Source organism: Salvelinus alpinus, chromosome 17, assembly GCF_045679555.1.
Source record: "Salvelinus alpinus chromosome 17, SLU_Salpinus.1, whole genome shotgun sequence".
In the NCBI taxonomy this organism is placed as follows: Eukaryota; Metazoa; Chordata; class Actinopteri; order Salmoniformes; family Salmonidae; genus Salvelinus; species Salvelinus alpinus.
The window spans coordinates 30,137,657-30,165,606 of NC_092102.1; the positions used below are offsets into that span (position 1 = coordinate 30,137,657).

At 44.8% G+C, this 27,950-nt stretch overlaps 1 protein-coding gene across 1 annotated transcript in view; it reads left to right on the forward strand.

The window, feature by feature from the left end:
* Positions 1 to 27,950, forward strand: part of LOC139542722 (semaphorin-3G-like) — a 77,838-nt gene that overhangs the window by 15,857 nt on the left and 34,031 nt on the right. Inside the window, exons 2-6 of the mRNA XM_071348496.1 lie at positions 9,981 to 10,141; positions 14,740 to 14,802; positions 21,996 to 22,115; positions 26,098 to 26,188; positions 27,789 to 27,905. Of these exons, the coding sequence (XP_071204597.1) occupies positions 9,981 to 10,141; positions 14,740 to 14,802; positions 21,996 to 22,115; positions 26,098 to 26,188; positions 27,789 to 27,905 (552 nt within the window). The remainder of the gene's footprint in view (positions 1 to 9,980; positions 10,142 to 14,739; positions 14,803 to 21,995; positions 22,116 to 26,097; positions 26,189 to 27,788; positions 27,906 to 27,950) is intronic.

Below are 27,950 nucleotides of genomic sequence, written 5' to 3' on the forward strand. Positions count from 1 at the left end.
CATGCACAAACACACAAACACACACGCTGATAGACGAGCCCCTGTCACTCAGTGCTCCTCAGTGTTCGCTGAGTGATGCACAAGGTCCCCTCTGTACCCAGCGACACCTTGTCCATCCGTGTGGCCCTACAGAGTTCTGGGCGTTAGGTCCCCACAAGACACAGAGAGAGAGACACACACACACCCCACACAAAACCCCCCACCCCCACCCCCAGACACACAGAGACACCCCCCCCCCCCCCCCCCCCCCCCAGACACACACTGGGCTGATCTGGCAAAAACATACAAACCACCACCTCACATCGAACTTGAACTGCGTATCTAGTCCACTCTTGCAGAGAGAGACTGTAGGTGTGTTTGTTATTTGATGTTGTTGCCAGAATAGCTGGAGATCCAACAGTGAACTAATGTCTGTGAGACATTAAAGAGTAGAAGTGGCAGGCTGAAGAGATGTTTGAAATGTAATTACAACATTCCCTGAACTGAATAATACCTCAGGTACCACTCTGCCTTTTAATGAGCTCAGCGCTCAGTGCTTCTGATCTGATGGTTAGAGATCAAACGATTTTCTCTCTCTCTCTCTTTCTCTCTCTGTCTGAGTTCCACCCCCTGACTCTCGATTGGTTTTGGGAAGAGGGAGATCTGATGTGTACAGACCAGTCTGGCAACACTTCACACACTTACACAGAGACCACCGACACACACACACACACACACACACACACACACACACACACACACACACACACACACACACACACACACACACACACACACACACACACACACACACACACACACACACACCACACACACTTTTTCTGTCTTCTCTTACAACACTCCAGCCAAGATGTCAGGGGAGCATGCCTCGCCTCCCTACTGTGCTCTATGTTTATGGTCTGCGTGTGTTTGGTCGATCTGGGTCTGCACTGTAGAGGTGAGCCAGTAAGAAGAAGGCCCTGAGTGGATACTGTGCACACTAAAAAGTAGGGTTCCTCAAGGGTTCTTTGGGTGATTCTTCAGTATGGAACCATACTGACCCAAATAACCCTTTGAGGCCTTCAATGGTTATTTTCAGTTCAAAATATGATTGTTTCCTCTTTTAGTGACGAAGGGTAGTGTCATTCCAGTTGATATAATCTGTTGTGTTATGCTACGACAGTCTCATTTGGCTCTGTTGGTAGAGCATGGCACTTGCAATGCCAGGGTTGTGGGTTCAGTTTCCACTGGGGATCAGGACGAACAAATATGAAAATATATGCACTAACGACTGTACGTCGCTCTGTCTGCTAAATGACTGAAATGTAAATAGAAACACGTTGTACTGTATATGACTATGGCCAGTGATGGTGTCTTGTGAAAAACTCACGTATGGTCTTATGTCAATTGAGAATGGTTGACTAAGTCAGTAGTTCTTCATTTCCTGCACAGGGAACGCCAGCCATTCCAGAGCTAGCACAGCTGAATGAACTTACTAATAAACACAATAATAACACCTATGGGCGTTTAACAATATAATATGGCTAATAAACTAGAAATGAAATATAAAGAATACAAACGTTTTCTTATGGTTCTTTATAGAACCTTAGGAAAGGGTTATTTATGAAACCATACAGGTTCCATTTAGAACCGTATGAGCATGGTTATGTATAGAACCTTCACATTTTTTCCCCATATAATGCCAAAATGGGTTCCACTAGGGTTACAAGCCAAATAACCCTTATATGGCACTACAGTGCCTTCGGAAAGTATTCAGACCCCTTGACTTTTTCCACATTTTGTTATGTTACAGTCTTATTCTAAAATGGATTAAATAAAATAAATTCTCAGCAATCTACACAGAACACCCCATAATGACAAAGTGAAAACTGTTTTTTAGAAATGATATACATACGTATTCAGACTCTTTGCTATGAGACTCGAAATTGAGCTCAGGTGCATCCTGTTTCCATTGATCATCCTTGAGATGTTGATTGGAGTCCACCTGTGGTACATTCAATTGATTGGACATGATCTGGAAAGGCACACATCTGTCTATATAAGGTCCCACCGTTGACAGTGCATGTCAGAGCAAAAACCAAGCCATGAGGTCGAAGGAATTGTCCGTAGAGCTCAGAGACAGGATTGTGTCGAGGCACAGATGAGGGGAAGGTTACCAAAACATTTCTGCAGTATTGATGGTCCCCAAGAACACAGTGGCCTCCATCATTCTTAAATGAAAGAAGTTTGGAACCACCAAGACTCTTCCTAGAGCTGGCCGGCCGGGGAGAAAGGCTTTGGTCAGGGAGGTGACCAAGAAACCGATGGCCACTGACAGAGCTCTAGAGTTCCTCTGTGGATATGGCAGAATCTTCTAGAAGGACAACCATCTTTGCAGCGCTCCACCAATCAGGCCTTTACGGTAAAGTGGCCAGACGGAAGCCACTCCTCAGTAAAAGGCACATGACAGCCCGCTTGGAGTTTGCCAAAAGGCACCTAAAGACTCTCAGACCATGAGAAACAAGATTCTCTGGTCTGATGAAACCAAGATTGAACTCTTTGACCTGAATGCACCATCCCTACGGTGAAGCATGGTGGTGGCAACATGCTGTAGGGATGTTTTTCAATGGCAGGGACTAGGAGACTAGTCAGCATCGAGGCAAAGATGAACGGAGCAAAGTACAGAGAGATCCTTGATGAAAACCTGCTCCAGATTGCTCAGGACCTCAGACTGGGGCGAAGGTTCACCTTCCAACAGGACAATGACCCTAAGCACACAGCCAAGACAAAGCAGGAGTGGCTTCGGGACAAGTCTCTGAATGTCCTTGTGTGGCCCAGCCAGAGCCCGGACTTGAACCCGATCGAACATCTCTGGAGAGACCTAAAAACAGCTGTGCAGCAATGCTCCCCATTCAACCTGAAAGAGCTTGAGATGATCGGTAAAGAAGAATGGGAGAAACTCCACAAATACAGATTGTAGCGTCATACAAGCTTGTAGTGTCATGCCCAAGAAGACTATATGCTGTAATCCCTGCCAAAAGTACTTGAGTAAAGGGTCTGAATATTGATGTAAATGTGATATTTTATATTACCATATATTTTTTATAAACAAAATGTCTAAAACCTGTTTTTTCTTTGTTATTGTGGGGAATTGTGTGTAGATTGATAAGGAAAAAAATATATTTAATCAATTTTAGAATAAGGCTAAAACGTATCAATATGTGGAAAAAGCAAGAGGTCTGAACGCTTTCAGAGGACACTGTATATAGAACCATTTGTTTTTAGTGTGTGTGTTTTTGCGTGTGTGTGCGCGCATGCGAGCAAACATGCGTATGTGTTGATGGGTGGTGTACCTCAGAGTAGCGCGTTCCATGTCAAGCCCAGATAACTCTTTCTGCAACTAATGTGTATTACAGGCGTAGGACATCCTATAAACACTGTGAAGTAGAAGGAAGCACGGGACTCCACTCAAACTGCTATTGATCTTTATTTGTCATCTCAGAACACAGAACACTGAGTCATTCTCTAGCTGAGCCAAACCTTCCAGTTCTCTAATGTTCTGGAAGACCCCTGAATACCTTTGAACAAACATGGAGATCTCCTTCCCAGCAGGGAGCCCACCCAGAACAACAACCCAAATTCCATCTTAATCACAAACTGACTTTTCTTCAGCATATTGAGCAGATTTATAGTAGTCCTCCATATTGATGTATTGCATACAAAAAAGAAAGAGAAACATCATTAAGAACAGGTTACTCCATATTTGCACAGTATGGCTATTAACATAGGACATGACTGCATGTGCTGAAATACAACAGAGACATAATCTAAACGGCAGGCTCCTCACAGGCCACAGACATCAATTCAACATCTATTCAACTAAATGATGTGGAAACAACATGATTCAACCAATGGGTTTCTACGTACTCCATGAATGGAGACCAGGTCAGGTCAGATTTCTTCCAGGACCCTGTTAGTAAAACGTTTACTGGAGACAGGAGATCAAGTAGAGACATAGGACGAGGTGGATAATTATATAATAAGGCCGTTTATTCAGATGCAAAGATATCTTAGTAAATCGTGCAGCACGGCTCCTTCTGTCTGACTCGTATGGAATCGTCGGAAGAGAGACCTCTAAACAGTTCATACATATTATATAGGCAACAAGCAAAGTAGGTTGATCTTGTAGTCTGGCCTTCCGATTGGTTGATCTGGGTCGTGGGTAGTCCTGTCCGGGCCTGATGTCGACATTCCATTGGCTTTTCACACAGTTCTTTGTCCTAGTCTCATCCAAAGGCATCCTGCATGTGCGTTTGTTTTCACAGGGCACTATTCATGGGGGAGGGGTGTGTGTGTGTGGGTCTGACAAAGTAGTGGGGATGGGTGCATGTTGTGTCAAGTATAGCTTGTGCTGAGAAGTGGTTAAAACAAGTTACCAGTATCCATTACAATTTCTTACAAATCCCCCTCTTCACGTCTCACAAGAGACGTGACATAAAAGTAAAAAGGACAAAGCTATGGGATAAAATTTGTCAGAAGACAAATTTTTGATTCCCCCTCTTCACGTCTCACAAGAGACGTGACATATAACACGGCTAGCAAGCGTCCGCGCACATGGAATGCAACAGCATCCACAAAGTACAAGAATGTACACAAAGTACAAGAATTTTAAATAAGTTTATTATCCAATAGGCCCCATCCTATCCTAGACCACAATGTACCCCTCCCCCGTTTGATACCTGGCTCTGGCCAGGTATCAACCTTACCTACTCTAAATAATGACTTAGTACATTATAATATAGAAACGTCCCTTTCATTCGCCGCATATCCAATTCTCCCTTGGGCGTACATTCATATCTATTCTTTTCCAATTCTCTGTCAAGTGACTTATCTACTTTAAAATGTATCTGTGCTGCTTATATATGTTAAACCCTTTCTCTCCTTTCTTATTTCACAGCCTACCTTGCTCATTTCATGGTACCCCCCCCACTCTGCTCTCAAACCTTCAAAGTCTCAACAGTGCGGGGTAGACCCATCTGTCTGCCTTTTTCTAATAATGGTCAATAACAACCATGTGTTCCTTTGCAATATTAACTAAGTGTCTCACTGTTTTGACTTTATCTATCCCAAATGACCACAAATCCATTATCCCCACTACATTCCCCCGTGAGTGATCAAGTCACAGGAAAATGCAATGAAAATAGGTCAAAAGGTTACACCTACATTCGTGTTCCATACCATATCTAGATATACCAAAATAACCCTTTATCTTAACAAAGTCCCTTGCCTAAATAAAACTCAGAAAGTAAAACTCCTATTCCAATATGAGTGTATTCTTTTGAGATATCTTGTCTCTGGGAACACGGAAAACCCCCTAACCCAAACGTTTACCACAAAAACAAAACCTAATAATTATGATAATACCCTTAAATCATTCGTTTTAAATTTCCCCGATGTTTCATGTAACAGAACTGTGATAAACGTGTACTGTCCCTTTAAAAACTCCCTGCCAGCCATACCAGGTTGCGAGTCATTCATTGTTCCCCATAATGAAAACAGATCACGTTTAGAATACGTTTACTTATTGTTCGAATTCTCTGGTGTTACCTAAACAAAAAAAACAATAACTTTCAGCAACTTTTGAAAAGTATCTCAAAGCTATAATGTACACATTTTCCCTCTAAATGACACAACCAATTTTCTCTAGCATAATTCAATACGGCCACACCCGGTGGGGAAAGTACAAATTGTATCCCGTTCCTCCTATAATACCCAATGCTAAATTCAAAGTTGTGGTTAAATATATGGATTTGCCAATCATTATCAAATGTTAAATATACAGGTTTAGTACTTTTATCAAATAGATTAGTAAGGTTCAAATAAAGATATGCGTTTACTAGCGCTCAACCTGTGTTCAGAACGCAACAACTAGCCAATATAATACCAAAAATGACTGTCTTATTCATGCCTCTAGGCAAAACATCTAGTTACTCCAACTGAGTTTAGCAGCAAAACTATCGTATAAGTAAAATCGACTTCTCAACTTTCTCCATTCCAAAGTGTAAACTTACCATATACTTCGCTAAATTTATATCGCATGTCAGCCAATCCATAACAATAATATCATTAGTCTGTAAATTTAACCTAAATAAGTTATTAAACGTATTCTCTCTACTCCGAATTGGTTTTAAGTTTTTTCTCTGTCACCAGCACTCAAACAGGCTCCCCGTTTGCTGGGAGACCGTTGAGTGCTGCAATACTGCCATCTTCTGTCCATTCTCTGTATAGCTCTCCACCCCCAGACTATTCTAAGAGTTATGAGTGTGTGGAGGAATATCACAAATAAGGGGCCAGATATCCCTAGCCTTGCCCAGGGAGGGAGAAATGTCCCTCTAACTGGGCGAGGTTCCTTTTTCAGGGGAGGCGGAGTTTGATGCCGCATCCCCTGAGTCAGGAATGTCTTCATTTGGAATCGGATTTAAGCTGTTTAAATCAGCTCTGACTTCTGTCAGTGTTCTAGAAGGGATTGGGGCTGGAGTGCAATGTGTGAGGTGGTGCCAAGGTGCGCCTGATTTACCTTTGACCTGGACTGAGTGTGAAGTAACCTCCCTCACTTCGTACGGTCCAGTCCACCTGGGTTCTAGCCACTTTCTCTTGTGGACTTTAACCCCACCCAGTCACCAATTTTTTACCTTCCGTGGTGCCGGATCTCTCGTCAGCTCCCCTTCTTGGACCTTGTGAATATGTTTGGAGAGAGCTGCAGAAAGTTCCGTCAATTATCAGACATTACAATTTGTTGTACATCAAGGGCGGGCATGTGACCTCCCTCCCTCAGTGGACCAAGCATGACTCTACCAGTCATTATCCCATGAGGAGAGAGATGGGTGCCTGCACCTGGCGAGGCTCTCATGGCCATCAATGCCAGGGGCAGGGCCTCAACCCAAATCAACTTCAAACCTGCACATACATTTGATTGGCGCGTTTCACGAGGCTTTTGAGATTGTGACCTGTACACTAACCCAAACTTGTGCACAATACCCAATCTTTCCTCCACCTGTCTCAGGTGTTGGTTACTGAAATGGGACCCGTTTGTCGGATCGGATTTGCCTTGGAACTCCATACCTTGGTATGAGTTCAGTCTGCAGCCACTTAATGACTGACCTGGCATCCTCACGTGCTGTTGGTATTGCCTCGACCCATTTGGAAAACCTGTCTACCATTACCAAAAGGTTATTTTTGATTTTTTTGATAATTATTATTATTAATTTATTTTTTAAACAGTGCTGAACGTGAATTCTTTGCACATCAGATATGCTGCAACTCCATGGTGGGTGTGGATTTCCAATGGATGGCACATTACCAGATGAGCTGTTTTTTCCAATAGCTTTTGCCACTTCAGCCACATACCTGGAGCATGTGGTTTGTCCTACTTCAATGTGGTCCAGTTTGGAGGAGTGATACATCAACACTCTACTCTCCCCCTCTTGGTTCTGGAAAAGGATGGATGATGTAAATCCTTCTTTTTCAGAAACATCAAGATGGAACTTGTTTTTGTTTTAGTCAGGTGCTGTTAAGGCTGCTGCCACTGAGAGATCTGTTTTCAAGAGTGCAAAAGCCTTTGATGCTTCAGTAGTCCAGGTCAATGATGAGTGTAGGTTAGTGGTGGGCAGCTTCAGGGCCATGGGGCATATTCGTCAGACATGCCCTGGAAAGGGGGAGGTGATTGCTGATCCAGGTCTGGATTGGGGTGATTGTATGCGGGTTGAAGGGCCGCACGTGGTTGATACATCATGGGACGGACCCCTCCCCCTCTTCTGTCCTGCATTCTCTGATCTAAGCATTCATTGAATTTGAGTTTGGGGCGATGGTTGTGGCCATTTTGTCGTTAAGCTATGTCTGGCTCTATGCTATTTTGGTGCACTCAGCCCGTCACTGGCCAAAACTAGCGATGTATCTCTGGTGCCGACACAGTCTTATCTCTGGTGTCTCCCCCTTGTGCACAAAGAATTTTATTGCTTTATGTTTGGCGAATTAATTAAATACTTTCCCAAAGTATTTCGGCAATATCCTTTTGGAACAATATACTAGTATTTTCAAGCGCTTCTATTTTAAATATAATAATAATTTTAGGAACTATTTTCAAAAAGTTATTATTAGTTTTCACTTTTTCGATTATTTAAATACTTTGCCAAAACATTTCAGAAATGTCCTTTTGGGACAATATATTAGTATATTCAAGCGCTTCTATAATAATTATTTAATTAATTCTAGTCCTTAAGGCAAACCCAGGAGCACGAGAGGGAAAAAATCAAGTCAACTTATCAGCAGAAAAATAGCTTCAGAACAGCCCACCCATTTTGACTCGGCGGTCACTTTCACACAGCCCCAATTTAGCATATGGCTAATCAGTAGCAATCGGCCTCGTGGAACGTTCAATCACCCACATTGATTTGGAGAGTTTCAGGTTTAATACCTTCTACCATTAATTTCGCTAACACAACTTGAACATACAATATCACATTAGATTCCTCACGGTAACACCTAGCTGATTGCCAATTCAACTACTGCCCGACTATTTGGATCTCACATTAGATTCCTCACGGTAACACCTAGCTGATTGCCAGTTCAACTACTGCTCGACTATTTGGATCTCACATTAGATTCCTCACGGTAACACCTAGCTGATTGCCAATTCAACTACTGCCCGACTATTTGGATCTCACATTAGATTCCTCACGGTAACACCTAGCTGATTGCCAATTCAACTACTGTCCGACTATTTGGATCTCATCTTTTAATTATGGATTCCTCACGGTAACCCCTATCTGATCACTTATCAGTTATGGCCCGACTATTTGAATCGTTATGGATTCTTCACGGTAACCCCTAGCTGATCACTTATCAGTTATGGCTCGACTATTTGAATCGTTATAAAGCTCATTCCTCACTGTACATCTAGTCGATCAACATATCGACTAGTGCCAGACTATGTGAACAAGTCTTATTATTACTCAGATATCTTTACACAATGCCTTAGATTCTAAACAATTTCACATAAATTAAACCGTAATTCATACTCACTCCAGTACTCCTGATCACAATTTAGATATTGACTATAATACAATATACAGAATTTGATTAAACAGGCTTCTGCTTACCTTTAAGTTTCGAGCTCTCTGATCAGTTTCCTGGGTGAGTTGAATCGCGATATCTCCTGGACAGGTCACCCCTCCTTCTAGAATCTTTCTCCCACTCGCCTCCTGTCTCTTGAACTTTCTATGGACCGAATTCAAAGGTTTTAACAACCATCCTCTGCTTACCAAGTTTCTGTTAGTAAAACGTTTACTGGAGACAGGAGATCAAGTAGAGACATAGGACGAGGTGGATAATTATATAACAAGGCCGTTTATTCAGATGCAAAGATATCTTAGTAAATCGTGCAGCACGGCTCCTTCTGTCTGACTCGTATGGAATCGTCGGAAGAGGGACCTCTAAACAGTTCATACAGATTATATAGGCAACAAGCAAAGTAGGTTGATCTTGTAGTCTGGCCTTCCGATTGGTTGATCTGGGTCGTGGGTAGTCCTGTCCGGGCCTGATGTCGACATTCCATTGGCTTTTCACACAGTTCTTTGTCCTAGTCTCATCCAAAGGCATCCTGCATGTGCGTTTGTTTTCACAGGGCCCTATTCATGGGGGAGGGGTGTGTGTGTGTGGGTCTGACAAAGTAGTGGGGATGGGTGCATGTTGTGTCAAGTATAGCTTGTGCTGAGAAGTGGTTAAAACAAGTTACCAGTATCCATTACAATTTCTTACAACCCACACACGGTGTACCTAACCTTTTCAAGTGGCAGAGATGACATCACCTCCTTGACCTACTGCATATTGATGTTTTGCTTAGTTTTTTTTCCCCCACTGGGTTTATATATCTTCACATGCTCACTCTGTTCTTCTCCGCATCCATCCATCCATCCATCCTCCTTCACCTCCTCCTCCCACAGACCTTGTAGCCACCAACCGGTCCTCTATCTTCAGTGGTCACCACGGTCAGCTTTCCCTGAGCGCTGTGTTTCTGGACGAGTACCATGACCGCCTGTTCCTGGGGGGCAAAGACGTCCTCTACTCCCTGAGACTGGACCATACCAACCTGGACTCCAAAGAGGTGAGTCCATGTTCCCTGTAATACATACTGTACCGATAGGCCAATGGGGGTTTAAACCCCTCTCCGTACTCGCCAACTCATGTACAATAAACCCCACATATATATAATTATTCCTAAACTCCCCCATTGAGTTTGTGTTGTTTGAGCTGCTGACAAGGGTGGCATGAACATCTCACCAGGATTCCATATAGTCATTTAATAGACACTCTTATCCAGAGAAATTTACTGTAGTGAGTGCATAAGTCATACTTTTTTGTACTGGTCCCTTGTGGGAATCAAACCCACAACCCTGGCATTGCAGGTGCCATGCTCTACCAACTGAGCCACACAGGAATACCAACCTCAAATGTTTCTGAATCATCTCTCTCTTTAATCAAGCTCCAATTTTAGGATTCCTAACTTAATCCCTGTAGAGATTAACACTTTAACAGTTTGAGTTAGTGGGAATCACTGCTTGAGCGGTGTGTGTGTGTGTCTGTCTGTCTGTGTGTGTATTTGTGTGTCCTCATTCACCCTGTGATATACAGCCTCCTGTGTGTGTCACACTTCTCCTGGTCTAGAGTTTACACTAAACTGTTCTCTTATCAGGCCTCTGTGGTTTCCCACCTGATAGGGTAGCAGAGGGAGAAAGAGCGATTGAAAAGAGAGACAGGAGAGAAAGCTTAACCCTAGCCCCAGGTTTCTCCAGCCTCCTCACATATCATTACCTCTAGAATTCTTTAATCCCCCTCTATCCCTCCTTCTCTCTGGTCCTCCATCATAGACTAAGCTCTCTGCTCCTCCCTCCCTGCCTCTGTATATCACTTAACCTGCTATGTACCAGTTTACTGTTAGACTCCATTTAGAAAGTCACCTCACTATTTATTATATTTTTAAAAATGTATTATGTAGGGAGTAGATCAGTTTTAATATTGCAGATATATTGTAGCTTCCATCAATGTAATTGTCTGCATCACTTCCAATCCCCCATATATTTTGTTGGCGCATATACATACACATATATATATATATACATACATATACATACACATATATACATACATATACATACATATATTAATACAGTTGAAGTCGGAAGTTACACCTTAGCCAAATACATTTAAACTCAGTTTTCACAATTCCTCACATTTAATCCTAGTAACAATTCCCTGTCTTAGGTCAGTTAGTGTAACGCTCGTCTGAAGAAGTGGACCAAAGCGCAGCGTGGTACGTGTTCATGATAATTTATTAACCAACAACACTCAAGCAAAATAACAAAGTGAGAAACGAAACAGTCCTGTAAGGTGCAGCAACATTAAACAGAAAACAACTACCCACAAAACACAGTTGGGAAAAGGCTGCCTAAGTATGATTCCCAATCAGAGACAACGATAGACAGCTGCCTCTGATTGGGAACCACACTCAGCCAAAAACAAAGAAATATAACACATAGAATGCCCACCCTAATCACACCCTGGCCTAACCAAAATAGAGACTAAAACCCTCTCTATGGCCAGGGCGTGACAGTTAGGATCACCACTTTATTTTAAGAATGTGAACATGTCAGAATAATAGTAGAGAGAATGATTTATTTCAGCTTTAATTTTTTTCATCACATTCCCAGTGGGTCAGAAGTTTACATACACTCAATTAGTATTTGGTAGCATATACATATATGCGTGGTCCCATGGTGTTTATACTTGCGTACTATTGTTTGTACAGATGAAAGTGGTACCTTCAGGCATTTGGAAATTGCTCCCAAGGATGAACCAGACTTATGGAGGTCGACAATTGTTTTTCTGAGGTCTTGGCTGATTTCTTTTGATTTTCCCATGATGTCAAGCAAAGAGGCACTGAGTTTGAAGGTAGGCCTTGAAATACATCCACAGGTACACCTCCAATTGACTCAAATTATGTCAATTAGCCTATCAGAAGTTTATAAAGCCATGACATCAAACCTGGAATTTTCCAAGCTGTTTAACGGCACAGTCAACTTAGAGTATGTTAACTTCTGACCCACTGGAATTGTGATACAGTCAATTATAAGTGAAATAATCTGTCTGTAACAAATTGTTGGAAAATGACTTGTGTCATGCACAAAGTAGATGTCCTAACCCACTTGCCAAAACTATAGTTTGTTAACAAGAAATTTGTGGAGTGGTTCAAAAACGAGTTTTAATGACTCCAACCTAAGTGTATGTTAACTTCCGACTTCAACTGTATATACATATCTTTAAAAAAAATACATATTTCCTTTATTACCCTCCAACCCTACCACCCCTCCCTCAATTGGAGCAAACTAGTGAACAACAACGCTTAGGCCTGTATTTCCAGCTTATACATACTATATACATTTTATGTAGATTTTAAGTCAACTCACTATTAGTAATGTCTATACTCTTAGGCTCAGTCTGGCTGGGCCCACTAGTCTTTGACAGGGAGAAACAAACATGGATGAGTTGGAGAGATGAGGTCACAGAGACCAGGTTTGTCTGTGAACTGCCCACAGCTCACAGCTCACTGCCCACTGCCAACTGCCCACAGCTCACAGCTCACTGCCCTCAGCCCACAACTCACTGCCCTCAGCCCACAGCTCACAGCTCACTGCCCTCAGCCCACAACTCACTGCCCTCAGCCCACAACTCACTGCCCTCAGCCCACAGCTCACAGCTCACTGCCCTCAGCCCACAGCTCACAGCTCACTGCCCTCAGCCCACAACTCACTGCCCTCAGCCCACAGCTCACAGCTCACTGCCCTCAGCCCACAACTCACTGCCCTCAGCCCACAGCTCACAGCTCACTGCCCTCAGCCCACAACTCACTGCCCTCAGCCCACAACTCACTGCCCTCAGCCCACAGCTCACAGCTCACTGCCCACTGCCCACTGCCCACTGCCCACCACCGCTTCTTAAGAGCTTCAACAGCCACTCTGGCGCATCATATTTGGGAAGTGTTTGAACTGTTTCAATACAGTCTTAATGGTAATGACCATGCCAGAAATAAAACAAACACATGCCTATTAAACTCATGTAAATGTGCCACATTAACATGTAAATATTTTACTCTAAACAGAAATGATTGCAACTCGATATAGACCTTTAGCTTTTGAGGAGTGTTTGTGTGTAAAACCAAACTTGTTTTATGTTGCCATAAATGTGGTCGGTTCTTAACAAACATGTCCCCCTAGTTTCACTCACACTAGAGACTAGATAAGAGTAGATTTAAACATACGGTCTGTGTGTAGTTTAGTATGTCATGGATCTACTTGATGCATGCCACAGTAAGGTCCTTGATTGGCCAGCTCATGCCAGGGTTTGTCAGTGCTTGTTATGATTGACTGGTGCCTGGGCTTTCCGGCCAATGGATGACACTACTGAGCCAAACAGGAAAAGGAAGTTAATCAGCGCGCTGACAGCCAAGCTCTGGTAAGAAGTTGCCCTAAGGCACAGAAACCCAAGCTGACCAGATCAATGTCTAGACATAGAGGAAACTTTATCCTGCAATTGGTGTTGATGACTAACATGTCAGGATGGTTAAACAGAGGGACGGAGTTATAGAGACAAATAGAACATGATGACCACACTTCCTATTTGAATCCAGGCAAGGAATATTAGTATAAATAGCGCAGTGTTGACTATCAGGTTGGCTGATTCTGTGGTTCAGACCATAAAAAGGCATGTTTCAGACAGGCAGGCAGTGATTTATTGTGGTTCAGTTCCAGACAGGCTCGATAAAGGGATAAAGTGTGATTTATAGAGGAGGCCCTAATCCTTTCTGTAACATTAATTTATGATATGATAGCTGTGTTACAGAAAAGCACCTGTATCAGGTGTCATTTTCTCTCTTATGATGAATGGCTATGCATGCACTATAATGTAGGCGCACGCATGTACATGCACGTAAGCACAGACACAAATACACATGGACACAATTGCGGATGGACACGTACGCACATTGTCACAGAAAGTTACTGTTTCCTTGATTATTTTCTTGGTATTCTGTATATACCTCTTCCCGAAAGCAAAATAAGCTTTTAAATGAAACACACAAAAGAGCCATTGTTTCAGATAGCCATCTGTGAGTCAGTAATTTACAACACAGTATCTGATGGTGCCAAAGAGGGGCCTTCCAAAAACAATCTTGAATAAGCTGGATATTGATGATATAGAATGATATAGATGATATAGACCACACCGTCAATTAGCACTGATTAGCCCATGGATGATTGTGTGGGAGCAAAGACTTAGTGAGATACGGGCTTGGTTTCATATGTGATCTAGTAGGTCTTCATTGTTTAAACTGTGGCTAATAATGTTCTCATGCTCTAATTGCCTGTAGTTATATTGTGGATTTAGGCAGTGTACAATGTGATTTCTCTCTCTCTCTCTCTCTCTCTCTCTCTCTCTCTCTCTCTCTCTCTCTCTCTCTCTCTCTCTCTCTCTCTCTCTCCTCTCTCTCTCTCTCTCTCTCTCTCTCTCTCTCTCTCTCTCTCTCTCTCTCTCTCTCTCTCTCTCTCTCTCTTTCTCTCTCTCTCTCTCTCTCTCTCTCTCTCTCTCTCTCTCTCTCTCTCTCTCTCTCTCTCTCTCTCTCTCTCTCTCTCTCTCTCTCCCCCGTTGTAGATCTACTGGCCTCCGTTGCCTGGTAACAGAGATGAATGTGTCCAGAGAGGGAAAGATTCTCAGGTGAGTGACAGCTCAGTCAGACCAATCCACCTCTGAGGTGGCCTCTCTACTTCCTATTTACTCTAATATTGTCATATCTATGGTTTCCACCAGCCTAGCCTATTCAGCTGCTCTATCAGCCACTCTAGACAGTAACATTCTAGTCACCTTACTGACTGTACTGTACATTCTACATTGCCACATCTGGATCATGTTATCAGGAAGCTAACCAGCAAATTGATGTCGACAGTTGGCTTGCTGTGTCAACACTCCCTTTTCCTATATCCTACAGGCTACAGCCATAGTCCCATGCATCATCCCACCATCCCTTCATCTATCCATGCCTCCATCCATGGGTACAGTGAAGTTGTTTAACAGCCCAGTGAATGAGATAGGGAGTCTTTCAATATCTAGTAATAGCCCCTCCCACATGGCTGAGGTGTCCAGAGTCGGGTTCCGACACAATAAACACCAGTAATTATATCTTTAAGAAGACTGCCCATATTGAAACTGGCCCTCACTCCCCAGTCAAACACTCTAAAGACACTTGCGGTTCCATGTTTAATATCTTCTGTCCGTGGGCAGCCTTGGGTAACGACAGAAAGGGAAACAACCCTGGCATCTGGTCTGGGTTAGGTGATTTGGCCTGTAAAACATGACTAATCTGTCTCTGTGGATGTGGAGGGGGGTTGGAGGGAAGTTTAAGACCCCCCCATTGGGCGTCAACACTGGCCCTATAGGTAACTGTGGCGTTTGAAGTGCAGGTGAGGAGGGGTATCTATTATCAGGAGTTATTATCAGGAGTTATTATCAGGAGTTATTATCAGGAGTTATTACGCGTTTCCTCCTCCCGTATGAGGTATGTGAGCTGGTGTTCGTAGGGGAGAGGAGCAGTCGTTATGGGTTAAAGTTGGGCCCACGGTAACTCAATCTAACCTGTGCCAAGGGAGCCGTGGCCAGTGTGTGTTTAAGCTCCCCTCCATACCCCTGGAGACACACCCCTGCACCCCAGCAGCACTCACCTACCATCAGACTCATTCAGACCACAGTTCAAGTGGACTTGGTTCTTGTCCTCTCCATCGTTCTTTTAAACAGGCCTGGACTGAATCTGTTGCTGGAGATATGTTGTTTGTCAGAGAGGAAGATGGGGCCCATGTTTCTAGTCTAATGTCTAGCATCATTAACAATGACTGGACTGGGAGATGGAGGTGAAGTGTGTCTGCTGGGAATATGTGTACAGGGTCACATCTGTAACACTTCACACCTCTAGTTCCTCCCAACCGGAATACGACCCACCACCTCCACCCCAGTGCCCTCTGAGGCTAGGGATCCATGAGAAAGGCTTTCAGGTACTGTATGTGTTGTTAACCCTATGTAAGAGGCTGGTCCCCTGTTTTGAGGACTGTACTGTATGTGTTGTTAACACTATGTAAGAGGCTGGTCCCCTGTTTTGAGGACTGTACTGTATGTGTTGTTAACACTATGTAAGAGGCTGGTCCCCTGTTTTGAGGACTGTACTGTATGTGTTGTTAACCCTATGTAAGAGGCTGGTCCCCTGTTTTGAGGACTGTACTGTATGTGTTGTTAACCCCATGTAAGAGGCTGGTCCCCTGTTTTGAGGACTGTACTGTATGTGTTGTTAACCCCATGTAAGAGGCTGGTCCCCTGTTTTGAGGACTGTACTGTATGTGTTGTTAACCCCATGTAAGAGGCTGGTCCCCTGTTTTGAGGACTGTACTGTATGTGTTGTTAACCCCATGTAAGAGGCTGGTCCCCTGTTTTGAGGACTGTACTGTATGTGTTGTTAACCCCATGTAAGAGGCTGGTCCCCTGTTTTGAGGACTGTACTGTATGTGTTGTTAATCCTATGTAAGAGGCTGGTCCCCTGTTTTGAGGACTGTACTGTATGTGTTGTTAACCCCATGTAAGAGGCTGGTCCCCTGTTTTGAGGACTGTACTGTATGTGTTGTTAACCCTATGTAAGAGGCTGGTCCCCTGTTTTGAGGACTGTACTGTATGTGTTGTTAACCCTATGTAAGAGGCTGGTCCCCTGTTTTGAGGACTGTACTGTATGTGTTGTTAACCCTATGTAAGAGGCTGGTCCCCTGTTTTGAGGACTGTACTGTATGTGTTGTTAACCCTATGTAAGAGGCTGGTCCCCTGTTTTGAGGACTGTACTGTATGTGTTGTTAACCCCATGTAAGAGGCTGGTCCCCTGTTTTGAGGACTGTACTGTATGTGTTGTTAACCCTATGTAAGAGGCTGGTCCCCTGTTTTGAGGACTGTACTGTATGTGTTGTTAACCCCATGTAAGAGGCTGGTCCCCTGTTTTGAGGACTGTACTGTATGTGTTGTTAACCCCATGTAAGAGGCTGGTCCCCTGTTTTGAGGACTGTACTGTATGTGTTGTTAACCCTATGTAAGAGACTGGTCCCCTGTTTTGAGGACTGTACTGTATGTGTTGTTAACCCCATGTAAGAGGCTGGTCCCCTGTTTTGAGGACTGTACTGTATGTGTTGTTAACCCCATGTAAGAGGCTGGTCCCCTGTTTTGAGGACTGTACTGTATGTGTTGTTAACCCCATGTAAGAGGCTGGTCCCCTGTTTTGAGGACTGTACTGTATGTGTTGTTAACCCCATGTAAGAGCCTGGTCCCCTGTTTTGAGGACTGTACTGTATGTGTTGTTAACCCTATGTAAGAGGCTGGTCCCCTGTTTTGAGGACTGTACTGTATGTATTGTTAACCCCATGTAAGAGGCTGGTCCCCTGTTTTGAGGACTTTACTGTATGTATTGTTAACCCTATGTAAGAGGCTGGTCCCCTGTTTTAAGTACTGAATGTATTGTTAACCCTATGTAAGAGGCTGGTCCCCTGTTTTGAGGACTGTACTGTATGTATTGTTAACCCTATGTAAGAGGCTGGTCCCCTGTTTTGAGGACTGTACTGTATGTATTGTTAACCCTATGTAAGAGGCTGGTCCCCTGTTTTAAGGACTGTACTGTATGTGTTGTTAACCCTATGTAAGAGGCTGGTCCCCTGTTTTGAGGACTGTACTGTATGTGTTGTTAACCCTATGTAAGAGGCTGGTCCCCTGTTTTGAGGACTGTACTGTATGTGTTGTTAACCCCATGTAAGAGGCTGGTCCCCTGTTTTGAGGACTGTACTGTATGTGTTGTTAACCCTATGTAAGAGGCTGGTCCCCTGTTTTGAGGACTGTACTGTATGTGTTGTTAACCCTATGTAAGAGGCTGGTCCCCTGTTTTGAGGACTGTACTATATGTGTTGTTAACCCCATGTAAGAGGCTGGTCCCCTGTTTTGAGGACTGTACTGTATGTGTTGTTAACCCTATGTAAGAGGCTGGTCCCATGTTTTGAGGACTGTACTGTATGTGTTGTTAACCCTATGTAAGAGGCTGGTCCCCTGTTTTGAGGACTGTACTGTATGTGTTGTTAACCCCATGTAAGAGGCTGGTCCCCTGTTTTGAGGACTGTACTGTATGTGTTGTTAACCCTATGTAAGAGGGTGGTCCCCTGTTTTGAGGACTGTACTGTATGTGTTGTTAACCCTATGTAAGAGGCTGGTCCCCTGTTTTGAGGACTGTACTGTATGTATTGTTAACCCTATGTAAGAGGCTGGTCCCCTGTTTTGAGGACTGTACTGTATGTGTTGTTAACCCTATGTAAGAGGCTGGTCCCCTGTTTTGAGGACTGTACTGTATGTATTGTTAACCCTATGTAAGAGGCTGGTCCCCTGTTTTGAGGACTGTACTGTATGTATTGTTAACCCTATGTAAGAGGCTGGTCCCCTGTTTTAAGGACTGTACTGTATGTTCAGTGGACAGGCCCAGTTATGTCGTTGTCTCTGGGCTCAGTGAAGGGCCATTGATGGGGTGCCCTCTCTGCCCCTGTTCTCTACCTGACAAAGACTCGGACATGCACACACACTCAATCAGGGCTCTGTTTGCACCTTTCCCTGCTGCTAGACAAAACCCCAGGCAATGTCATAAGTCAAAAAGTTGCAAAGGCATGGATAGGTGTTTGTTTGATTGGTTGAAATTGACTTGTTTGTGATTTTGGCAGAGAGAAAGGCTTGGTTCACAACCCTTACTGAGGACTGATGTTATCCCAGTGGGTACAGGGACATGTGAGTGTGTACAGAGCAGCTCATTCCGTCACAGATGGACACTTAAATGTGTGTTCTAAATATACCCTGACTGCCTATGCCAGCGGGCGGGTGAGTGAGGACAGAGCTATCCCTCCCTCTCTAACTTTGTTAGGCAGTGTTGGACATGGAGACCTCCCATTAAACAAACACCGTGGAGTGAAACGGGCGCTGGCACTGACTAGACACTGACTAGACACTGACTAGACACTGACTAGACACTGACTAGACACTGACTAGACAGCCTGGCTGGTTTTAAAGCTGTAGCACGTTGTGTTACTATTGTTGCACCTATTCAGCGTTCTGATACAGTGACCTCTCAATGGAAAACACTGCAGGGCTGCTGGGCTGGTGGTCGCAATCTGTCTCCTTCCCTTATACACAATGTGTCTGTGTCTTGGAGCTGTAGGATGTGCATACTACTTCCCTCCATTGACTGTGGGGGGATGGAGGAGTTAGAGGTGGGTGCGTGTCTGTGAGGGTATTTTATTGACTGGCTAAAGGAGGGGAACCGGCTGATCAATGGGGCTGTGTGACCCCACTGGTTGACCACTGGGTAACACCCAACGTGTTTGCTTTATGATGGCCTTCCTCACAGATCGCGACCACATGATCCCTGATTTCATTACCCCCAGCAGACATAGATGTCCCATAGCCCCTCCCTCAGCAGGAACCAGACAATAACAAAGCAGGAACTACCAGGGTTGTGGGTTTGGGAGAGTTATTAGTCCGAGTGAATGGGTGAGAGATTTGAATGTTTAAAGGATTTGTAGGAGACTTTTGAAGAACTTTGTGAGACTTCATGCAACAGGGACCTGGAAACTCAGCTTGGTGCCATTTGGCACAGTGCCCTGGCATTATCCAGCACTGCCAGAGGAAACAGTCCACTATGTTCATTAATGGGCACAGCCGTACCTATGGGTAAGTGACTTGCTTTAAAAAGTGAATCATCTACAAACCAATCCAAGGACAAATCTGCAGACAGACACTGTGGATCGCTCTAGGCTAACAGTATGTCTAAGCATACTGATATGAACAACTACTGCTGGGCTAAAGCAACCAAACTTTAGGAGTTGAGCACGTCTTATAGTGTATTTGATGCCTACGCTTTTGTCTACCACTTGTCTGGGAGCTGGTGTGGTGGTGGGATTGTGTTGTGTGTCTGTCTAAGTTATGGATGTTCACATCTGTAGTCTGCTCATCTGGTCTTCTCCTCAGCACACTGCTTCTATGCTCTCTCTTCTCTGTGTAGCTCCAGCTGTGTGGACCACAGAGACTTGGACAGACTGAAGCATCCTGCTTTTTCCAAAACAGCTTTGTGTGTGCCTCTTTGTGTGTGTGAGTGTGTGTTTGCATCCATGTGTGTCTTCGAGTGTGTGTGCACAGCTGTACGCCTGTTTGAGGGTGTGTGTGTTTGTCTTTCTCTCTCTGCGTGTGTGTGTGTTTCCCTCAACGATGGTCTTGATTTCCTGTTAGTGTTAACAGCGCTGATTGCTCTCCAGTGAATGCATGCTGTTTACACTGGAACAAGATGTCTCCATCCCTCAGTATAAACATCTGAGGCCTGATGGTATTACCCTACCACCCCGCCTGTCTGTTACACACTCAATATTATGGAGAAATACATTACGAAGGATCTGCCACTCATCAGTTTATACACTGAGTGTACAAAACATTAGGAACAGGGAGGAAACAGGGCCAGGAGGCTGCTTCTCTCCACTGGGAACAGTCTGGAGTCTATTTCTACAGTCCGTCTCACTACAGCCTACCCTCTATACACTACCAGAGCAGGGGAGGAGAGAGGGATGGTGGTAGGTGAAGAGAGGGAGGGAGGGAGCATTTTGGGTAATTAAAACCTGAGAGGAGGTGTGTGTGTGTGTGTATGTGTGTGTGTGTGTGTGTGTGTGTGTGTGTGTGTGTGTGTGTGTGTGTGTGTGTGTGTGTGTGTGTGTGTGTGTGTGTGTGTGTGTGTGTGTGTGTGTGTGTGTGTGTGTGTGTGTGTGTGTGTGTGTGTGTGTGTGTGTGTGCAGCTATAGACTGGACTGGAAGAAGAGCCGAGTCATGTTTGGCTGATAGGTACGAAGCACACCTGGCTTCACGCCAAACCTCCAATATACTGTACAGTAGGTGTACAAAACATTAGGAACACCTTCCTAATATTGAGTTGCACCCCCCTTTGCCCTCGAACAGCCTCAATTCGTTAGGACATGGTGTCAAAAGCGTTCCACAGGGATGCTGGCCCATGTTGACTCCAATGCTTCCCATAGTTGTGTCAAGTTGGCTGGATATCCTTTGGGTGGTGGACCTTTCTTGATACAAACGGGAAGCTGTTGAGCTTGAAAAAAACAGCAGAGTTGCAGTTCTTGACACAAACCGGTGTGCCTGGTGGCACCTACTAACATACCGTGTTCAAAGGCACTTAAATATTTTGTAACGTGTCTCCTCCCCTTCATCACTACTGATTGAAGTGGATTTAAAAAGTGACATCAATAAGGGATAATAGCTTTCACCAGGATTCCCCTGGTCAGTCTATGTCATGTTCAGAATGTTTTGTACATTCAGTGTATAATACTAGTAGTCACACACACCCAGCAGCTAAGTGGACGAGTTTGACCCTCTCACCCTACGGCAGTGACACTGTTGGTCACTGGGACACCACTTCTCAGCATCTATTGTGAAGCTTCAAGAAAAGGATACATCGAGGATTCTATTTTCTCTTATTCTGTCTCTTGATCTCCTCTCTTATTCTCTCCCTCTCTCTCTCTCTAGCTCTCCGTCTTTCTCCTTCTCTTCTCTCTGTTGCCTGATCCCTCCATGTGGCCCTGTCTTTGGCTGTGGGAAAGATCTGGGAAGCCTAGCATTTGTTGAAGTTTATTGTTTTTCATCTTTTAAACTCTTGTTCTTGGCCCTTATTGCTAACATGTGGAATCAATGGCCTTTGTTAATAAATATTTTTACTCTACACAAAATGGTCAGAAATTGGTTGACAGTTTATTGTTGTCCTGTGTATTTGTATTTATTTAACCTGTGTGTGTGTGCGTGTGTGTTCACAGACGGAGTGTGCCAACTTTGTGCGCCTGCTGCAGCCCTATAACCGCACCCACCTGCTGGCCTGTGGTACGGGTGCATTCCAACCCATGTGTACCTATGTGTACGTGGGCTACCGTGGAGAGGTAAGAACCCACTGCATCACATCACCTCTTTTCTCTCACGCGCACACACACACACACACACACACACACACACACACACACACACACACACACACACACACACACACACACACACACACACACACACACACACACACACACACACACACACACACACACACACACACACACACACACACACACACACTGACAGATGAGTCATCCTGGTTTTGCTCTACATACTTTTGCTCTACGTACTACTCCCTATGGATTGTCTGTCTGTCTCCGTTGTATAGTATTTGATACCTGATACTGTCTTATTGGGTCCAGTCTGTGAGCACAGTGGTCTCTCTCTCTCTTTCTCTCTCTCTCTCTCTAAGACAGTGTATACAGAAAGAGGCAGCAGGCCGTAGCCATCAGTAACATTCAGTGCTCTGGCTCCAGGCTCAGAGCTCCAGGCTGAGGACACAAAGCCCAGGGTTGTGCTCCAGCATGCAGCTGTCCAGCGGGGCCCTGCTGCCCTGGTGTGAGGCCCTGTGTAGGCGCCTGTATGTGGTGAAACCCCACAAAGCTGCACACAGGCCCACGTGGCACACCCAGCAGGAGGGGATCGGACTGGGCATGAGGAGGGGAGGCACTGGGCTTGGAGGGTTGGTGAGGGTTCCACCTATTCAAGTTGGGGGATGGAGGTTGTGGAACCAACAGGGTGTGATGTGAGACAGGGAGGGTATATTTATAGGCAGGGAGTGGAAGGGTGGTCTGTCTGTGGTGGTCATGTTGGGGGTCTTAGTGTGTTTGTGTGTGTGTTGGTAGTTAGGGTGGGGGCTGCTGGATGAACTGTGGGGAGAGTTGTGTGTTCTGCCATGTTGGCCCTCTCTCTAAATTCATCATCCTCTGTGTGGTTTGGACCTATGCTTTATGACACTTCATTAAAAACCTTTAGATCTTATCTCTGTGCTGCCTCTGACAAGCTCACCATGACACTGAGAACAATACATCTACTTTGTAGAGTAGAGCAGCATAGTGTGTGTTTGTGTGTGTGTGTGTATGTGTGCATGCTTGTGCGTGTGTTTCTATGTCTCTCTGTGCCTGTGTGTGTTGGCAGATGGATACAGTGTGTTAAGGTTTGAAGGCGACGTAAGGCAGCTGACTGCACGTCTGTCCTGGGGAGGCCTGGAACAGAGGGGAAACACCCTGTCAAAGGTCATCCCACCCACAGACCGGCCTGAAGGTTCATGACCCCCCCCCACCCCCGTCTCAGAATCGAGGGAAAGAAACAGACGTGTGTTCCTAAATGAGTTAGTGACTGCTTAAATGAATGCAGGGTTCCCCGTGGCGCTGCCGCCGTAGGGTGGCATGGACTCCCAGGGCACCTTGTAGGAGTGGCACTGGTGACACACACACACACTGTCACGCAAGGAAAATAAACCCCAGTAGTGGTGACAACATCCAGAGGTTCCAGCCTCTTTCCCCCTCACACACCCACACACCCACACACCCACACACACACCCACACACCCACCCACACACACACAGCCCACTCAAGGTAAATGGGTCAGGTTCTCAACAAAGTCCACCTATAGGAATAATTTCTCTCTTTCCTGCTTTCTTTCTTTCTCTTTGTATTCATCTCGTTACCTTTCGTTTCTTTCTCTCTATTGCTCTGTTTCTGTCTCTTTCCTGTTATGACTGTGGTGCTGGGTAATGTTAGGGATGGACTAAGAGAAGAGAGGACAGAGTGCATCTTTCTGAGGCTGTCTCGCCTTAGAGAGAGAAATGACAAGATCATGAGAGAAGAAGCAAGCTGGAAAGGATGAGGGAAGGATTTTGAAAAGGTTGTGGGCGCAGACAGAGGTGGATATCTGCTTAGAGAAAGAGAGGGAGAGAAGAAAGATAGAGGGGTGGAAGATGGAGACCGACACATGGATCTGAGGAGCAGAGAGAGAGCAGCTTAGCGTATGTGTTTTCAAGTTTTTATTACACTAATATAGCAGTCAATATAAACTGACATCCATGAGCAAATAAAATATGAATGGATAAGAATAAAGTCCTGCGGTCTTAAAACTAGCGTGTGTGTGGCAGTGGAGGCTGCTGGGGGAGGACGGCTCATAACGGAAACCATATGTTTAAGATGGATTTGATACCATTCCACTTATTCCGCTTCAGCCAGTGCCACGAGCCAGTCCTCCCCAATTAAGGTCCCACCAACCTCCTGTGTGTGTGTGTGTGTGCATCATAGAGCATGTGTGTGTGCCAGTAGTCGTGTCAGTGGCCCAGGCTTGGTAGTGGGGTTGCTGGGCTGTTTGGCTTGGCAGGGCTGACTAGAGAACGACAACAGACATGACTAGCGCCAGTCCCCTCGCTCTGCACCGAGTTACCACAGAGAGACTGGATCTGAGAGAGACTAGCCAGGAGGAGAAAGAGAGGGAGGGAGGGAGTAGAGAGAATGGGGGTGGGGAGGGAGAGATGGATGGATGGATGAAGTAGAGAGAGAGGGGAGGGAGAGGCAAAAGAGAGGCGGTAAAGTAAAGAGAGTAGAGCGGTGCTGTAAGGAGGACAAATGAGGTATAGAGAATGGAAAGTAAAAGCGGTTTGAGATCTGACTATTTGAAAAAGATGAGTGAGATTGAACTATGGAGATTCACAAAGCGGAGTTATAATTGGAATTTGAAATCATGCTGATTGATCTGATCACGATAACTAATGTTACTAGATAGATTTTATAAAGGAGGTTAGTGTCTGTGCGTGTGTATAGGGTACTGTGTACTGTTTGTGTGCAGCCCGGAGAGTTACACAGCTCAGGGAGAGGTAACATCTGGTGTTTCTGCCACTATTTAGCTCACTGAGAGAGAAACAGCAGAGATCCTCTACCACTTGCCAAAGGGCCTGTCCTTTCTCTCTGCAGAGAGAGAGAGAGAGAGAGAGAGAGAGAGAGAGAGAGAGAGAGAGAGAGAGAGAGAGAGAGAGAGAGAGAGAGAGAGAGAGAGAGAGAGAGAGAGAGAGAGAGAGAGAGAGAGAGAGAGAGAGAGAGAGAGAGAGAGAGAGAGAGAGAGAGAGAGAGAGAGAGAGAGAGAGAGAGAGAGAGAGAGAGAGAGAGAGAGAGAGAGAGAGAGAGAGAGAGAGAGAGATAATAATATACACCTGACCACCGTGACTGACCCAAACGTAGGCAGACCTGGCTCTCAAGAGAAGACAGGCTATATGCACACTGCCCACAAAATGAGGTGGAAACTGAGCTGCACTTCCTAACCTGCTAAATGTATGACTATATTAGAGACATTGTGGAACTCAAAGCCAACCTTACTTCCTCCTCTCTCCTCACTGAGAGTGTCAATATAGCTGGAAAGGTCCTAGTGCCACTGGGAATCCCTGTGTGATTCAAAGCCAAGGAAAGGGCACTTACTGGAAAGGGCCACAAAATCAAGGACATAGTGTTATTTTAATCATGGTAGCGTTATTAAGTGTAATTTTATCCGGCTAACTTCCATGTCATGGTGTCCTACATGACAGTGTATACAGTCATTCAACCAGAGAACCACAATGCCTCAGTGTCTGCACTAGGAACTGCTACCCAGAGCTGGAGACTGTGGATAGTTCACAGAGAGGACATTCATCTGGGTCCTGATTCACTTGGAGCTCATCCTGTCTGTCTTTTTACACTCACTGTGTTACCCCTTGTTAATCCTGTCCCTCACTGATGACACCACTACAGTCAAAGAGTCACTACCGTATTAGGGCATAGAGATACATTCAATTAAGTGTTCTATTTAATTATATGTATTAGACTGACGTACTGTATGTTGAAATATTTACAATGAGTTCAGTAATTGCCCTTACGGCGATTAAAGGAAAACATTCAAATCGTAAGATTTTCTTAAGATTTTCTCTGTAGCCTGTAATTGCACTTGCAACCCTGGACATGTGACTATTAAACTTCTAATATTTTAATGATATGTGATATCTGGATTTTTCTAATCTCATTTCTCGTTTTTCCCCTAAACAGCATGTTTTCACCATGGACCCTACCAAAATGGAGAGCGGACGGGGGAAGGTTCCTCACGACCCCAGCCTCCCCTTCGCTAGCACCTTAATTGGTAGGTCCTGTACTCTGTGTCTTTATTAGTCCAGTATGTTTATCTCAACACAACAGCCGGAAGGGGTTTGAGGTTTCTGATTCTGTGAGATACACTGTAGTAAGGGTGTTCCTCTCTTGTTGTCATTCGACATAGCTTGTGAAATAAGTCAGATTTACTGCATCAACATGCAACTCTAGAAGTTGCAGGGGTGAAAAGTGTGTGTGTGTGTGTGTGTGTGTGTGTGTGTGTGTGTGTGTGTGTGTGTGTGTGTGTGTGTGTGTGTGTGTGTGTGTGTGTGTGTGTGTGTGTGTGTGTGTGTGTGTGTGTGTGTGTGTGTGTGTGTGTGTGTGTGTGTGTGTGTGTGTGTGTGTGTGTGTGTGTGTGTCTGTGTGTCTGTGTGTCTTCCCACCCCGCCTCAGTCCACTCTGCTGCTGAACCCCACAAACTCCAGGATCTGTCCCAAAATTCATTGGATCTGGCAGGCAGACACACAGGGACGGCCAAAGGCCCAGCAGTCTATCCTTGAGCACACTGATACACAAAAGACTAACCCTACACAAACAACGTAATATTCCACTAATGCTCACTCACATACACTGTGTAAAGCTAACATGGAAAAACACACTAAACATAGACACACACACACAAGGACACAAGTTGTGTACATGTTCTACACACATCTATTATCCTCTATTCATTCTGAAGGGACTTTTTAATCATGATTAAGGAGTAATTGCTGTCAAATGTTTAGTTTCAGAGGTCGCAATGGATAGATTAATCAGACAGAGATAGAGAGAGAGAGAAAGAGAGAGGGGGGAAGAAAAAAAATATAGAGAAAGAGAAGGGGAGACGGAGAGGGAGAAAAAGATAGAGAGAGAGGAAGACAGAGTGTATTTGTCATGGCCATTGTGTCCCACTAGTAAAGAGAGCTCTTTGGCAGGAGGAGGACAGGAGGTCAGTAACCCTCCTCCCCGCTTCCTCACACACACATCCTTCTGACGTTTCTCTGCATCTCTTCTATCTCTGTGATCAGCTATTGAAAGAAGCTATTGCCTTTCAGCGGGGCCAGAGTGCATTAATCACACTTCTCAAAACTCGGTGGGACCAAGCCAGACTGACTATCTGTTTGTGCATGCTCAGGGGTGTAAGGCAGCCTCACTGTCTCTTATAATTCAGCTCCTTGGTTGGGAAACGATCATCGGAGCCATAGACACACACACATGTGCGCGCACACACAGACACTTCCATCCTCAGTCAGTGAAGTGATGACAGGGCTTAGGGAGCTATGACACGGCCACTGTAGATTAATATACTCTTGTTAGGAGCATGACCATGTAGAGCAGGGATAGCATTTCATCTGATACGAGTTCAGTTGGGAATGCTGTCTGATTCAATGGGAGATGCTGTTACAGACAGTTGATCTCATCTTTGTCCAGTCTATGAACCTTCTCTAGGGATGCAGGACATGTGGCTTGGGGTATGTCTACCATATTGGCCAATGTTGTATTCCTGTCATTGTGACATTTTTCCCCTGCCATCCCTTATTTCCTCATCCTCTCTCCTCATCCCCTCATCTTTCATTCTCTTCCTCCATCCTTTCCGCTCTGTCTGTTCCCAGGTGGGGAGCTGTACACAGGGCTGACTGCAGACTTCCTGGGTAGAGACTCAGTGATATTCCGTAGTCTGGGAGGTCGCTCCACCATGAGGACTGAGACGGACCAGAGACTGCTGCATGGTACAAGAACTGTACTGTACTTACCACCCACACTGAATACACACC